Source organism: Cervus elaphus, chromosome 3 (genome assembly GCF_910594005.1).
Source record: "Cervus elaphus chromosome 3, mCerEla1.1, whole genome shotgun sequence".
Classification (NCBI taxonomy): Eukaryota; Metazoa; Chordata; class Mammalia; order Artiodactyla; family Cervidae; genus Cervus; species Cervus elaphus.
In genome coordinates this window covers 32,147,881-32,161,154 of record NC_057817.1, presented here as the reverse complement: position 1 = coordinate 32,161,154, position 13,274 = coordinate 32,147,881, and the positions used below count along the sequence as shown (strand labels likewise).

At 58.0% G+C, this 13,274-nt stretch overlaps 1 protein-coding gene across 3 annotated transcripts in view; it reads right to left on the bottom strand.

Annotated features, from left to right (window-relative positions):
* Positions 1-455: 455 nt before the first annotated feature.
* RAPGEF3 (Rap guanine nucleotide exchange factor 3) overlaps positions 456-13,274 on the bottom strand; it is a 29,276-nt gene continuing 16,457 nt past the window's right edge. For all 3 annotated transcript variants that reach the window (XM_043886029.1, XM_043886019.1, XM_043886037.1), the window contains exons 11-28: positions 13,020-13,132; positions 12,644-12,732; positions 12,262-12,340; positions 11,921-12,071; positions 11,757-11,839; positions 10,954-10,993; positions 8,117-8,198; positions 7,687-7,833; positions 5,253-5,350; positions 4,748-4,873; positions 4,445-4,626; positions 4,081-4,171; positions 3,891-3,941; positions 2,919-3,006; positions 2,508-2,572; positions 2,024-2,078; positions 1,861-1,932; positions 456-877 (exon numbers count right to left, since the gene is read on the bottom strand). In XM_043886029.1, coding sequence (XP_043741964.1) covers positions 759-877; positions 1,861-1,932; positions 2,024-2,078; positions 2,508-2,572; positions 2,919-3,006; positions 3,891-3,941; positions 4,081-4,171; positions 4,445-4,626; positions 4,748-4,873; positions 5,253-5,350; positions 7,687-7,833; positions 8,117-8,198; positions 10,954-10,993; positions 11,757-11,839; positions 11,921-12,071; positions 12,262-12,340; positions 12,644-12,732; positions 13,020-13,132 — 1,731 coding nt within the window. In that variant the 3' untranslated portion in view covers positions 456-758. The remainder of the gene's footprint in view (positions 878-1,860; positions 1,933-2,023; positions 2,079-2,507; positions 2,573-2,918; positions 3,007-3,890; positions 3,942-4,080; positions 4,172-4,444; positions 4,627-4,747; positions 4,874-5,252; positions 5,351-7,686; positions 7,834-8,116; positions 8,199-10,953; positions 10,994-11,756; positions 11,840-11,920; positions 12,072-12,261; positions 12,341-12,643; positions 12,733-13,019; positions 13,133-13,274) is intronic.

The following is a 13,274-nucleotide window of genomic DNA, read 5'->3' as shown; positions in this document are numbered from 1 at the left end:
GAAGGCGCAGCCTCTCAGACCGCCGTGGACCGCTGAGGGCCACTCTCAGGGCCACTTGGACCAGCCCCCCGCAGGGCTGCAGGCGCCCACAGCCCCTGTGACCAGGGGGCTGAGGCCTGGATGCAGTCAGCCTTGGAGACCATCCCGGGCAGGGGGCGGGGCGCGGCCCTCCCTGCCCCACCCCCAGGGGCTGGCCAGAGAACACAGCCTCTGTCTACTTAGGGTAACAATACAGCTCCTCAGGGACCACCGCTCCTGGACAAACAGCCTTGACCACACCCAGCTGTTTATCGCACAGGCTGTGGAAAGAAAGGCGCCACTGCTCCCCACCTCCACCCGCCGCCTCCCCAGGCAGTGGGCCTGCTCCGGCCACAGGCGTGCAGACACTCAGCCCACCATGGAAACACACCCCAGGGGCCAGAGACGGCTGGACAACAGAGCCATGAAGCGGAGAATCTGGGAAGATCCTGGTGTGGAGAGCTCTCTATTGAACACAGAGAGAAAACGCTCTGCTCTCCCACTCACTCCAGGGCCTCTCTGTCCCCCACTCCTTGGCCTTGGGCCCCGGCTCGTTCCATTCCCAGGTCCTCCTTGGCCACCAGTCATCACGGGGGACGGGTGCCTCCACACTGCCCGCTCCCGGGCCTCAGGTCCAGTCCTTGGAGAGCCCTGCCCGGCTCGGCCAGCCCGTGGGCCTCCTGGCCCGGCGCGCCCCGGGCTTTCCTGGCGGCCAGTGTCTGCTCCAGCCCAGCCCCTCCTCACGGCTCCAGCTCCCGGGAGAGGCGGGACAGTTCCCGCTGGTTGTCGATGACCTTCAGCTGCTGGACGTAAGCCCAGGTGCTGGCGGGACTCCGGGTGCTCACGGACTGCTCCGAGCCTGGGGGCAGGGAGGGCGGTCAGCACTTTGTAGAGCCCACCTTTCCCCTTCCAAGGGGCAAATCGACCCCCCTGCCCTATGCCACCCAGCCTGCCACTCCCCACAGCCAATCTAGAAGACATCCCACCCCGCCCCCCGGGACAGAACAGCACAGTGGTCAACCGCACAGACTGAAGAAAACAGGCCCCCAAATTATATGCAGCTTAATACCCCTTTTACTAAGCTCAAAAACAATGAAAACTAAAGAATATTTTGTTGTCGTGATATATATATAAGATATTTTAAAGATATATGTATTTTTTTAAATTTTTTTGGTATGTTTTATTATATGTACACATGATAAAACTATTTTTTAAAAACAAGGACATGGGTAACTCAAAATTCAGCATAGTGGTTTCCCTGGGTGGGGAGGGGCAAGAGGACAGGAGAGGGGACCACCCCTAGGGAGATGGAAGTTATGGTCAGTGTGCTATTACCAGAATAGATACACACATACAGTAAGATAATAATGACGGTGTGGTATGAACTGTGGATTACAACTAATCCCTTTTCACACAGACTGAAGGCCCATTAAAAGAACACGGGTCTGGAGTAGGAGCACGTGTGTCCCAGCTCTGTCTAACTGCTTATCTAACCAGCTCTACCCCACAGCGGCTTCCACCTGTTTTTTCAAGGCTCCAGTCCATTGTATACCTTTAAGTGGGGATAACACTCTACCTACTTCATACAGCTGTTGTGAACCATTATCAACATCGTGCTTTGCAACCCCGTGGACTGTAGCCCGCCCGGCTCCTCTGCCCATGGGATTCTCCAAGCAAGAATACTGGATCTTCCCAACCCAGGGATTGAACCCAGGCCTCCCTCATCGCAGGCAGATTCTCTTCCATCTGAGCCACCCGGGAAGCCCTTTCATGTATGGATGTGCCTGTAAATGCCAGCCAGCCGTGGCCAGCTTGTCAGCACCCACCCCTGCCCTCACTTACACGTGGAAACCCTGACCGCCTGGCTGTCCTCATGCAGGTGGGAGACTCGGCTTCTGAGCGGTGACAGAGGCACTGGGGGGTGGAGGGGGGAGTCGGTGAGAGACCAGGTTGGTGCCTTGAAGGGGACATCACTCGGGCGCCCACTGGGGACCTGCCCTCTCACCGTTGCTATGGCTTCGGCAGTGGTGTAGCATCCGTGCGGCTCTGGCCATCATTCTCTGGGGGCCAAGCAAGGACATGAGACCTGATATGAGGGACGGGGCCCTGGCCTGGCCTGGGGGACAGCTGAAGTGCTCCTAGGCACCAGGAGCTGTAGGAGACGGGGCCATGCCTGCTATGCCCCAGCTCACCCAAAGACCCAGCAGGGACCAGGCACTGGGAAGACAGAAGTCAGGGAGGGCTTAGAGAGGAGCAGGCCTGGTGAGGAGGGGATTCTGGGTGAGATAGCTGAGGCCGTCACCCCAGCACTCCCTGGTGGAGACCAGATCCTCTGAGGGCATGCAGTGGAGTAAGGCAGGGGCTATTTTAAAGGAAGTCTTCATATTTATATTACTGAGAACACCTTCCCACCCCCGTCCCTTCCAAAGCCATCGTGTCACAGCCTCCAGCCTGTTCCAGCCTCAGATACCCGCTCTCCTTGGACTCACCATCTTCTCAAAGTTGATGAGATTCTCCACCAATGTGTGATTTCCTTCGTGGATGAAGGTCATGTCTACAAAGAGATGGGCCTTGCTCATAGGTCCCCAAACTCCTTCCCCTCCCAGCAGGCAAGCAACGGTGAGGGGCCAATAACAGAGGCGAGGGCCTGCCTCCCCCGGCCACGCAACCCTCTTCCTGCCTGCTAACCTCCTGGAGCAATTTCTTTATATCACTTAGGCCTCGTGTCATCGGCCATCTAATGTCTGCGTGTCTTAACTCCGCTTCTACCTGGTAAGCTCCTCATTAACCTTTGTGGCCCCAGGGTGTTGGCACAATGGAATCATCCAGGGGGTCAGGTGGACACTCTGCGGCAGGGACCGGCGGGATGGGAGCAGGGTGGCAGGGGCTGGTGCCCTTACCTTTGAGAAGAAGGGGCATGAAGGGGATGAGGGGAGGGGAGAGCTTGCTGAGGGCCAGACGGTACACTCGGTGGTTCCACGAGGGGTCCTGAGAGGGAGGAAGCCACAGTGAGAGAGGGAGGGTGGTCCCGCACACTGTGACCCACCACGTGCCACAGCATAACCAAATGCCCACCCACCAAGGAGAGGCCGTGTGCCCACTCCTTGGAGCTCAGCCTCCTCTCGGCCCCAGATCTTCCCACGGCAGGCTGTGCGGCAGGCAGAGGGACCCGGAGCTGGGATGCCAGGCTGCGTGACGTGGTTTCCTGGCCTCCAGTTAGCCCCCAGGACACGCATGGACATTGTCACAGGGGCTCTGAGGATTCATGGAAAGCTCTTTTCTGCCCCTCTCTCCCCCTGTCCCTCTCTTTCTAGTGGGTATACCCCTTTGTACTTCTTCAGCCCCAGGAGGAGAATTTTCCCCCAGAGCTCTTGGAGCCTCGCTGGTGAAAGCAGCCTGCACCAGCCCTCCCCTGAACACGCTACACCTTTTGCTACCCCCGCTACAATTCCTGGGAGTGGAGGGCTCAGCTCCTCAACTCTTGCCTCAGTTTCTGGCCTAGGCGCCTTGAGTCTCCTGAGGGGCCTCTGACAGACCCCAGAACACCATGGGAGTTGGGTCAAGACCTGCTTCCTGAGTCCTGAGGCAGGTCAGCAGCCCCCGGGTGGCCCCCTGGCACCTCAGACCCCAGGGCCAGCAAATGCCACAGCAAATGCCACACGGGCCCCTGTACAGCTGCTGAGGCATATAATACACTACCCAGACCCCACAGTGTAAACACCGCATTTCTCAGCCAGGCCCCCAGGCTCACAGGCCAAAGGGAACCGGGCCCTGACCCAGTTGGAAGCCCGGATAGTGGCCAAGGACAGGCAGGGGTGCTGTGCGGAGGAAGCGGGGGGTCGGGCCGGGCTGGGGGGGCAGGGAGCACTCACCAGCAGCCTCTCGAGGGCCGAGTAGAGCTTCCGGACTTTGTGGGGCAGCCGCTGTGAAGGAGAGGCAGGCGGGGCTGTCACTGCTCTGGGGTTGTGGGCCCTATCCCCAGCCAGGACCCCCAGGAGAGGCAGGGGCCCGACTCAGGACCGGGGTGGGGAGGCCCTGACCTACCCGGCCGATGGCACTCACCTCCCAGGTATGGGCCAGGCGGCTGATGGCCGAGTTGCTGAGACCAAACATGACGGCAAAGAAGGAATTAAGATTCTTTTGCTCCTTGAGGCTGTGAGCAGAAGACCCAGAGACCCTCAGGGGAGGCAGCCACACACAGAGCCCCAGACCCACACCACCCCCCAGGCCACAGCACAAGACCCAGCCAGGCCAGCGCTGCCCTTGCAGGGCCTGGGCCTGTATGGTATGGGGAAGCAGGGGCCCCGCGGGCCCCAGGCAGGCATGAGGGTGGGCGACTTGGCCACACCCTGATCACAGATCGGGTGGTTAGGTAAAGGCACCGTGGGACTCGGCCACCCAGCCCGCCCAGCCCACAGGCACTCACTGGGCCGCCAGTTTGATGAACTTCCTGAGCAGCTGGGCCCGGAGGCCAGGCACGGAGCAGAGACACAGCTCCGTGGCCACCCAGTACTGCAGCTCGTTGAAGCGGCGCATGAAGCGCTCCAGGTTGGCGGTGGTGACGTCCCGCAGGTGCTGGGGGCCCAGCACATAATGGATCAGCTCCACCTGGGCAGGGGGGCAGCACACGAGGTCAGGGCATGGGGCGGGGCGTCCAGCACACGAGGTCAGGGCGTGGGGCGGGGTGTCCCCATCGCCCGCTCTCCTCCCCTCCACTCTGCCCCAGCACCTGGTGGATGCTATTGAAGAGGCTCCAGTCGTGGTCTGTGAGCTGGCCCGCCAGCTCCTTGGTGCTCACCAGGTCCAGCCCCTCGGCAGAGCCCACACTGGGCCCCAGCTGCTCAGGGTGTGGGGTCTGCAGGTGGAAGAGTGCTCAGAGAGGTTCCTGGGGAGTCCAGGGGGCATGGTGCGGGGAGAGAGTCTGGGGCCAGAAGTCTGTGCCCAGGGCTGGAGGAATGTCAGGAGGGCAGGGGTGCTGCAGGAGTGGAGGGGCTCCCCAAGGAGGCATGCCCTGACAGCTCCCCAGTGCTGGGGCCCCTCTCCCAGTTGAGAGCTCCCAACAGTTCTCCCCTTGAGACTTCCTCCATCGGCTGAGGCCCACTCTTCTCTCTTCCTCCTTAGGAGCAGCCAGAGCCAGGCCCTGCTCTCCTTTCTATGTGGCCCTGTCCTAGCACCCACCCGCACCACTCCCAAAACAGCCCTTCCCGGGGCCCTGGCGCCCTGCCTGGCCCTACCAGCTCGTGCACTTCCTGTGGATTGACAACAAAGAGCCGCTCGTTAAGCCCCAGGGATGTGGCCACACCGCGGGCATCTGGCTGCAGGCCAATGGCATCTGCAAAGAGAGCAGAGGCTGTGCTGGGTGGGGACAGAGAGGGAGGCCAGGGAGCAACCAGAGGCGGGGTGGAGGCTGGAAGAGATCTCCCAATAGCGGCCCTGGAGTCCTTGGCAGGTGTTCTAAATGCACAGGTGCGCATGCCCACACATGCACAGGGGCAGCAGGGCCTGAGGACAATGAGAGAGGAGTCTTAGTGAGACAGGCTGACACTGGGCAATGCTGGAGCCTCCCTGAGCCCCAGCTTCCTCCTTTGTCAAAAGCAGACACCAAGATTTCCCGTGACTACTCATAAGTCAAATGAAGTCATTGATATAAATAGCAGCTACAAGGATATGATACATATACAAGCCCTTTGAAAATTGGGAAATGCCTTACAGAAATCTTTGTGTGGATTTTCTTTTTGTGTGTGTGTGTGTGGATATTCATCAGCTCTTGTGGGCTGGGACTGTGTTTTCATTCATGTTTGAGTCCTCAGTCCCTAGACCAGTAGCCTCCAAAGTAAGGTACACAAGACCATCCATGCATCCAGGAAAAAAATATTAGCACTTACATTGATTTCCGTTACCTGTTTTGCATTTGGTCTGTGTGTTGCTCTATGATCACGTAGCAGTAGTGTAGGAGTGTGTGTATGTGACTTGCCAGGAAATATACACAAACAAGGGAGTTTGTAATAAAATACTGACTACTGACATAGTGAGTGAAGTCGCTCAGTCATGTCCGACTCTTTGCGACCCCGTGGACTGTAGCCTACCAGGCTCCTCCATCCATGGAATTTTCCAGGCAAGAGTACTGGAGTGGGTTGCCATTTCCTTCTCCAGGAGATCTTCCCAACCCAGGGATCAAACCCAGGTCTCCCGCATTGCAGGCTGACGCTTTACCATCTGAACCACCAGGGAAGCCCTGGCATAGGTGTCCATCAAAGCAATCAGTGCTCTAAACAGAGCATGGCATGTAGGGTCTCCATTAACACTGGCTTTGGACAACTGCAACTTGCCAAGTGGCCACCAGAGGGCAGTGCTTCCCAGAGAAGCACACAGGCACAGGTGCCCTCATCATCTTGCCTTCCTGAAGGAAGGAGGTTTGCTGGTCTCCCTGCCACTCCTTGCCATTATTCTCTGCATGACCATCTGCTTACCCTGGGCTCCAGCCGTCATACCCATGCTGTGTCTTTCATGGAAAACAGTGGTTTTTAATGTCCCAAGTTCTCTAAAGGCAGGTCTTAATAATACTCATGCTGCCATACTCTGAGCACCAACTTTATGCCAGGTCCCATGTGAAGAGCTTCAAACACAGTGGCTCATTTAATAGCCACAGCAGTCCTAGGTGATAGATCGTTACAGCGCTCATTCAACAGACAAGGAAATGGAAGCTCACAGAGGTCAAACAACTTGGGCAGGATCATATAGACAATAAGCAGTGGGTCTGGGATTACAACTCAGGTCTGGGAGTCCACAGTTCAGGCTCTTAACCATCAAGCTGCTCATCTTACCTGCCATGGTACCTCTGCCTCCTAACGTGCTGCTGGCCCATAGATGACCCTCTAAGATGTTGATGGACTAAATGAGCAACTACCTAAATTCAAAGTCTGTCTATGTACTCAACGGGTGAGCCTGGGAAAAATCACTGAATCCATTTGAGCTTCAGTGTCCTTGTCTGAAAATAGGATAAAAGTACCCATCTCATAAGATGGCTATTAGGATTAAATAAATATGTAAGCATGATAATAATGTCAGGCATCCCTGGTGGCTCAGTGGTAAAGAATCCACCTGCCGAGCAGGAGACGCAGGTTCGATCCCTGGGTCTGTGCCCATCGCCTGGAGCAGGAAATAGTAACCCATTCCAGTATTCTTGCCTGGTAAATCCCACAGACAGAGGAGCCTGGCGGGCTACAGTCCATGGGGTCGCAGAGAGTCATACATGACTTAGCAACTAAACAACAAATGATAATAATGAAATAGTAGCTAATATCTATGTAGAGCTGTCAAACATCATTCTAAACACTTTTATAGATTAGCTCATTTAACCCTCACAAGCAGGCACTTTTTCATCCCCATTTTATAGATGATGAAATGGAGCACAGAGAGATTAAGCATCCTGCTGGGGGACAGAGAGAAGGGAGCCAGAGGGCTGGGCTCAAATACTGGCAGCAGGCTTCAGAGTTCATGCTCTTCAGCACGACATGCAAAGCACATTGAAGAGATGCAGTAAGCCTCCCGTAACTGCTAACTACCATTAACATTGACAAAGATGGTGATGATCTTAATTCAGGGGGTGGGCATAGCTCTGAGGGGGCCCCCTCCCTCGGGGCCACCCTACCCAGAGACACAACTCACCACCTGCCGAGTTGACCTTCACCAGCACCTGCCCCTTCGTCCAGCTGTCCTCCTGGGCCAACGCTGCCATCACCTCTCTCACTGAGGCCGTCACAGGCAGCTGCAGGGTTAGCACAGAGTGGTCTGGCCGGCAGATGTCATAGGGGACTGGAGAGGAAGATGGGACTGAATTGTGGGAGGGAGCCGCCTGGTCTCCCCACCTCAGCAGGGAGAAGGCAGTGACTGCAGCAAGGGAGGGTCCCAAGGAGGTGGGTAACGGTACTAAGGAGAAGCCTGGGCAGGCAGGTGGGAGACCCTGAGGTGAGCAAGGGGGGAGCCTGAAACAGAGACCCCCAAGGAGCACAACATGCCATCCTGGGCCAGGTACCCCAAAGTCAAGGGTGGTGAGAGCAGGGTTCGAGCTCTGCCCCGGCTGACTCGGACCACCAACCTTTGTCCCCAACTCTGATGGCACAGTTGCTGCTGGGGAGAGGCTCGTCCTGGCTGGGGAGCCAAACAGGTACATTCCGGGCCTGAGAAGGAGAGGAAGTAAGGACCAGAGGACACAGGAGAGCCTGCAGGGACGGGGAGGGGCCTGTCACCCGGAGCATGGGTCCCACACAGCACACACACCACCTAAGGGATCTGCTTGTCCCGCAAACCCGGGACAGGTAAGGCGCTGGGAACCTGGGGACTGAGGCTCCCAAGGGAGATAGCAGAGCTCAGAATGAGTCTGTGCCCCTCTATATGTGTGTCACCCCCTCTGCCAAATGGGCCCAGAGCCTCTCTAATCTAAACACAAGGCAGCTGTTGATCCTGGTCTTTTCCTCCTTCAGCTACCATTTGCTGTTTTCTACATGCTTATTTTAAGTATCTAAATATGCATAAAAGCCCTTTGACAAAATATTATTATCCCCATTTTACAGATAAAATCAGTGAGGGCTCAGAGAGGTTAAGTAACATACCCAAAGCAGCACAGCTGCTAAGTGGCCCAGCTGAAATCCTAAACCTGCCCCCCCCCGCTCCCCCTCCCCCGTGCTCTTGTCCACCAACACTCAACTGTGTCAGCTGCCCCATAACCCTTCCTCCAAGGCCCCACCACAATGGGCTCTTGGGGGGCCCCCACTGCCCAAAGGCCTCCCTCACACAGCTCCTCTGCCCACCAACTATTCTTTCCAGAGTTTGTACTATTTTCCTCCTCCCAACACTAAAGGCAGCAGATGAGGTTTAGACCTTGGTCCATGGTTCTTCCCTGGATTTCCAAATCTCTGCACTCCCCTCAGAGCTCCTCCCAGCATCGTGTACCAATGACCCCCTTCTCCCCGCCCCCAGCATATGGAAGACTCTTAAAACCATACCACTGGGCATTGAATTCTCTTGCAGACTTTGGTCTCAGTATCTTCCATATCTGTTCTCCATCACCCCAAATACTCCTCGGATCCCCTCATCCTGCCTCCCAGGCTACTCTTCTGGCCATTCCCCTGGGTTCAAGGCTCCTGCTTCCCCCTGCTCCCCTCCCCCACTTCCCCACAGAGTATCATCTAGTTCCGGGGTCTCTGTGTTCCCCCTTCTGCAGCCCAGGCCATCCCCAGATCCACCAACCTGTATCACCTCACGCCTTATCTACTACAACAGTGCAACTATTCTCCGCCAGCCTTGCCTCTTGGGTGCTTCCCTCCCTCCCACTCCCATCTGCCTGACCAGAGCCAGATTAACCTTCCTATCACAGCGTCCAGGCCACCATTGTCTGTTGGATAAAGCTCAGGCTCCCCAGCTGAACTATTCAATATGCAAATCCCATCTTGTCAATCCTGGGCTCAAACACCTCCAATGGCTTGCAATGGTCAAAGGACAAAGGCCAGGCCCCTTTCCGTGGCCCACAGGGCCCCACCTGCTCTGGCCCCTCCAGGGCTCCCTCAGGAGGTGGGCTCCCTTCCCCACACCTGCCTGCAGCCTCTGTGCCCTCCACCCTCACTCTCTGCACCTCCCAGTTCCAGTGGTTGCTTCTCCCTGACCCCGATCCTTTCCTTTTCAGCCCTTTCCTTCCTGCCTCCAGAGACCCCATCTTTGTCCTTATTCAGCATGAGGTTGCTCTGCAGCTCTGTCCCCCACTTCCCCGTGAGCCCCCCGAGGACAGAGTGGCTCTTCCAATGCCCTACCGCATCCTTGGCATGCCTTAGGTGCTAAGGATGCGGTAGGAGATTGGGAGAGCCACCCGGGCACCTAAGGCATGCCGCCTGCCCTTCATTGAACATCAGCAGCAAGAGTTCAAGGCCCCTCAGGGATGGAGCCAGCATTCTAGTGGGCCGGGAGAGACACCAGCAGACAATTAGCAACGAGACAACTAAACAAAGAAAACAGTTCCACTGGGACAAGGCTTTGAGAAAACCTTTGAGGACACCTTGGAGCGGAGCCAGTGGAGGAAGGGCTCTCACAGGGAGATGGGAGGGGCCGGCAGGTAGGGGCAGGAGACAAGGAGGGAGGGAGCCTCACCTTCAGCAGAAGAGGACTTAGAGGAGGAAGGGGGCAGGATGAGGTGGGAGAGGCAGCTGGGCCCTGCAGGCCCACATGAGGCATTTGGGTTTGATTCTCACTGCGAGTCTCCACAGGCAGCCCCAACCTACCTTCCCAGTCCTCCCCACCCCATTCTTCAAATCTCACTCCAGTCAGGACTCCTCCTCCCACTTTCCTCTCCCAGCCCACTGCTGGGGATGGCACTGGCCCCCAGGACCCCCGGGGTTTCAGAGATGCCTCCAGGCACCAGCCCTGACCTGCCAGGTGGGAAACTGCTAACTGGCCCGAGCTGTGAGCATGAGTGGGCTTCCCAGGGGGCACTAGTGGTAAAGAACCCGCCTGCCAATGCAGGAGACAAAAGAGATGTGGGTTCAATCCCTGGGTCAGAGACCTCCAGGAAGATCCCCTGGAGGAGGGCATGGCAACCCATTCCAGTATTCTTGCCTGGAGAATCCCATGGATAGAGAAGCCTGACGGGCTACAGTCCATGGAGTCACAAAAAGTTGGACATGACTAAAGCAACTTAGCTTGAATATGGACCAGATGGAATAAAACCCCTTGTGGGGGTGGGGAGGAGTGACCTTAGACCTCTGTCTCCTGCAAGGCCCAGCCCCAGTGTCATACGCAGCCCGAGCTCCATGATCACCTAACCCAGACCAAGGATGTGCCTGTGTTTGAGGGGGACCTTCCCATGCAGAGGGGCCTGGAGGTCCTTGGAGGAGGGGGAAATCAGGGGCCTAGCAGAGGCGCGAGGAGCCCACTCGGGACGGACACCTTCATCTGAGGAGACGTGTTCCCACAGCCGTTCTCCAACCTGTGGAGCAAGTGAGAGGGAGGTGAGGCTGGGGGCAGGATTCCCCAGCAGGCAGGACGATGCAGGCTCAAGAGCGGAGGGGTGCCCAGGCTCTGGATGCCCCCCACTGTCACCAGAGGCTCAGAGGTTGGCAGACTTGGAGAGGATGACCCAGAACAGGCACGACTTGAAATCCAGCCCCTGGATCCTACGATTTCCCCAGGCCAGCAGGGGAGGGAAGGAGCTCCAGGGAGAAAGAGACCCAGTGTGGTGTCAGCTCAGGGAGGCCACATGTGAGCTCTCCCCGAACCCCAGCTGCCCCCCACGGGAGGCCTGGGAGGGCGGGAAGGTCTGGGAGCGCGAGGTAAAGGCTGGGAACTTGACTGGGTGGAGCAGGCGGAAGCTGGCACCAAGGGTGCTCAGCAATAGGTAGGAGCCAGTGAGCAGCGCAGGTGTGCGGGGCGGTGGGAGGATGACACAAATGACCGCGGGCTGCCTGAGCATGGACGGACGCGTGATGGGAGGGTGCAGAGCAAGAGACTGGGGAGGACGTGCACTGAGATGAGCAGGACTAGGCAAGTGAGCCAGCACGGGGTTTTACAGGCAGCAGCCGAAGCCCTGGGGGTGTGGGTGGGGGTGGGGTAACGGGCTCAGGGCGGCACAGCTGCAGAGATGCAGCCTGGATTTAAGCCACGTGTTCGCCCCCCCAAGCCGGGGCTCCCAGCTCCTGCCGCACTGCCCATCCTGCCCGCCCGTGACAAGCTCACTTGAGCCAAAGCATCACCTGTGGTGTCGCCGCCTCTCTGGCCACTGTTCCCGCAGCAGGTTGCTAAGCCGGGCGTCCCTGCTCACCAGGTCCGACAGTTTCTGGGGGGGAAGCCAAGGTTCACTGAGACCCCCGTGTCCATCCCGGGCAACCTGGCCCAGCCCCGCCTGGCTCCCAGGTACCTTGAGGAAGCTGGTGGCCACAGGGTCGGTGCGGAGCATAGGGCCGTACAGGGTCACCCACTGACTGACCAGCCGCAGGATCTGCTGCCTCTTGTTGCAGATGTAGGAGCTGCGCTCCTGCTCGCTGCCCCCCGCGGGCTCCGCGTGGAAGGTGGGTCCCAGTCAAGGGAACCGCAGTGTCCAACAGGACCACCCACCACCCCCAGGAACGGGCACAGGAGGGCAGGACACCCGGAGCCCGTGAAGGGGCTGGGCCTGGAGGGTTCAGTACAGCCGTGTTGCGGGGGCATCCCTCCTCCCCGTTCCACACACCGTCCCCACCCCTGGGGCTGGAAGGATATTGGTGCAGGAGGGCAGCGCAGAGCTGAGCAGTGGGCATGAAGACGCTGTGGGTCAGGAGGAAGTCACTGAGGAATGTCTCTGTGAGGCAGGGACAGGGGACAGGTGAGGGACTCAGCGGTCAAGTCTCCTGACCTCAAGTATATGCATAACCGGGGCATCCTCTTTACCAACCCCGCCACGGGCCAGGGAACAGCAACATCCAGTCCCTGTCACAGCACTCCCCACACAAGCCAAGAACACAGGAATGAAAACTTCCGGCCCGCTGACCAAAGAGACTGATCAAGCTCCTGATGAGGTCAGATGCACGGTGCCTGGCCCTCTCCCAGGCGGTGCTGACCGCTCTCTGAGTCAGAAACCAGGCAGGGTGTCTCCCGCCCCTACCTGTTGGGTCATGAGCGCTGGAGTCAGGCCGCATGGCCTCCAACAGAAGTTCTAGGATCTTCTCTGGGGTGCCAGACATCACCGTATACCTGGCAGAAACAGCCGGTCCATAGCACTTGAGCCCCGACTCCCCCTCCCGCAGCTGGGGCAGACATCAAGAATCAATCCTATCACTCATCCCTATTTGCCAGCCCTCTGCCCACCCCCATGTGGCGGAGGGGGAACTAACTCGGGGGATGCATCTTAATCCCTGGAGGCCTCTCCACCCTCTGTGGGCAGGTGTATGACACAGAGAAGGGAGTAAAGCCCGGGAAACAGAAGGAGAGAAGGTGGGCAACAGAGATGGTATGGAGAGGTGGCATGGCGGGTGTGTTACCGGTTCCTGCCTGGGGTTGGGGGACGAGAAGGGCCAGTGCCCTGGGAGGTTCTCTCCAGCACTAACACCACTTTGCCATGTTCTTCCAGCCTCATGGTCTTTGCTTCCACATCCTGGAGAACAAGTCACACCTGATGCTCAATACACAACCACAACTCCTTTCCCCAATCTAGGGCCTCTCCCTCTGCCTCCCCCATTCCCAACTCCGAGCCCCACAAGGCTCCCACAAGGACCCGCAGCCCTTCTCCCTCCCCA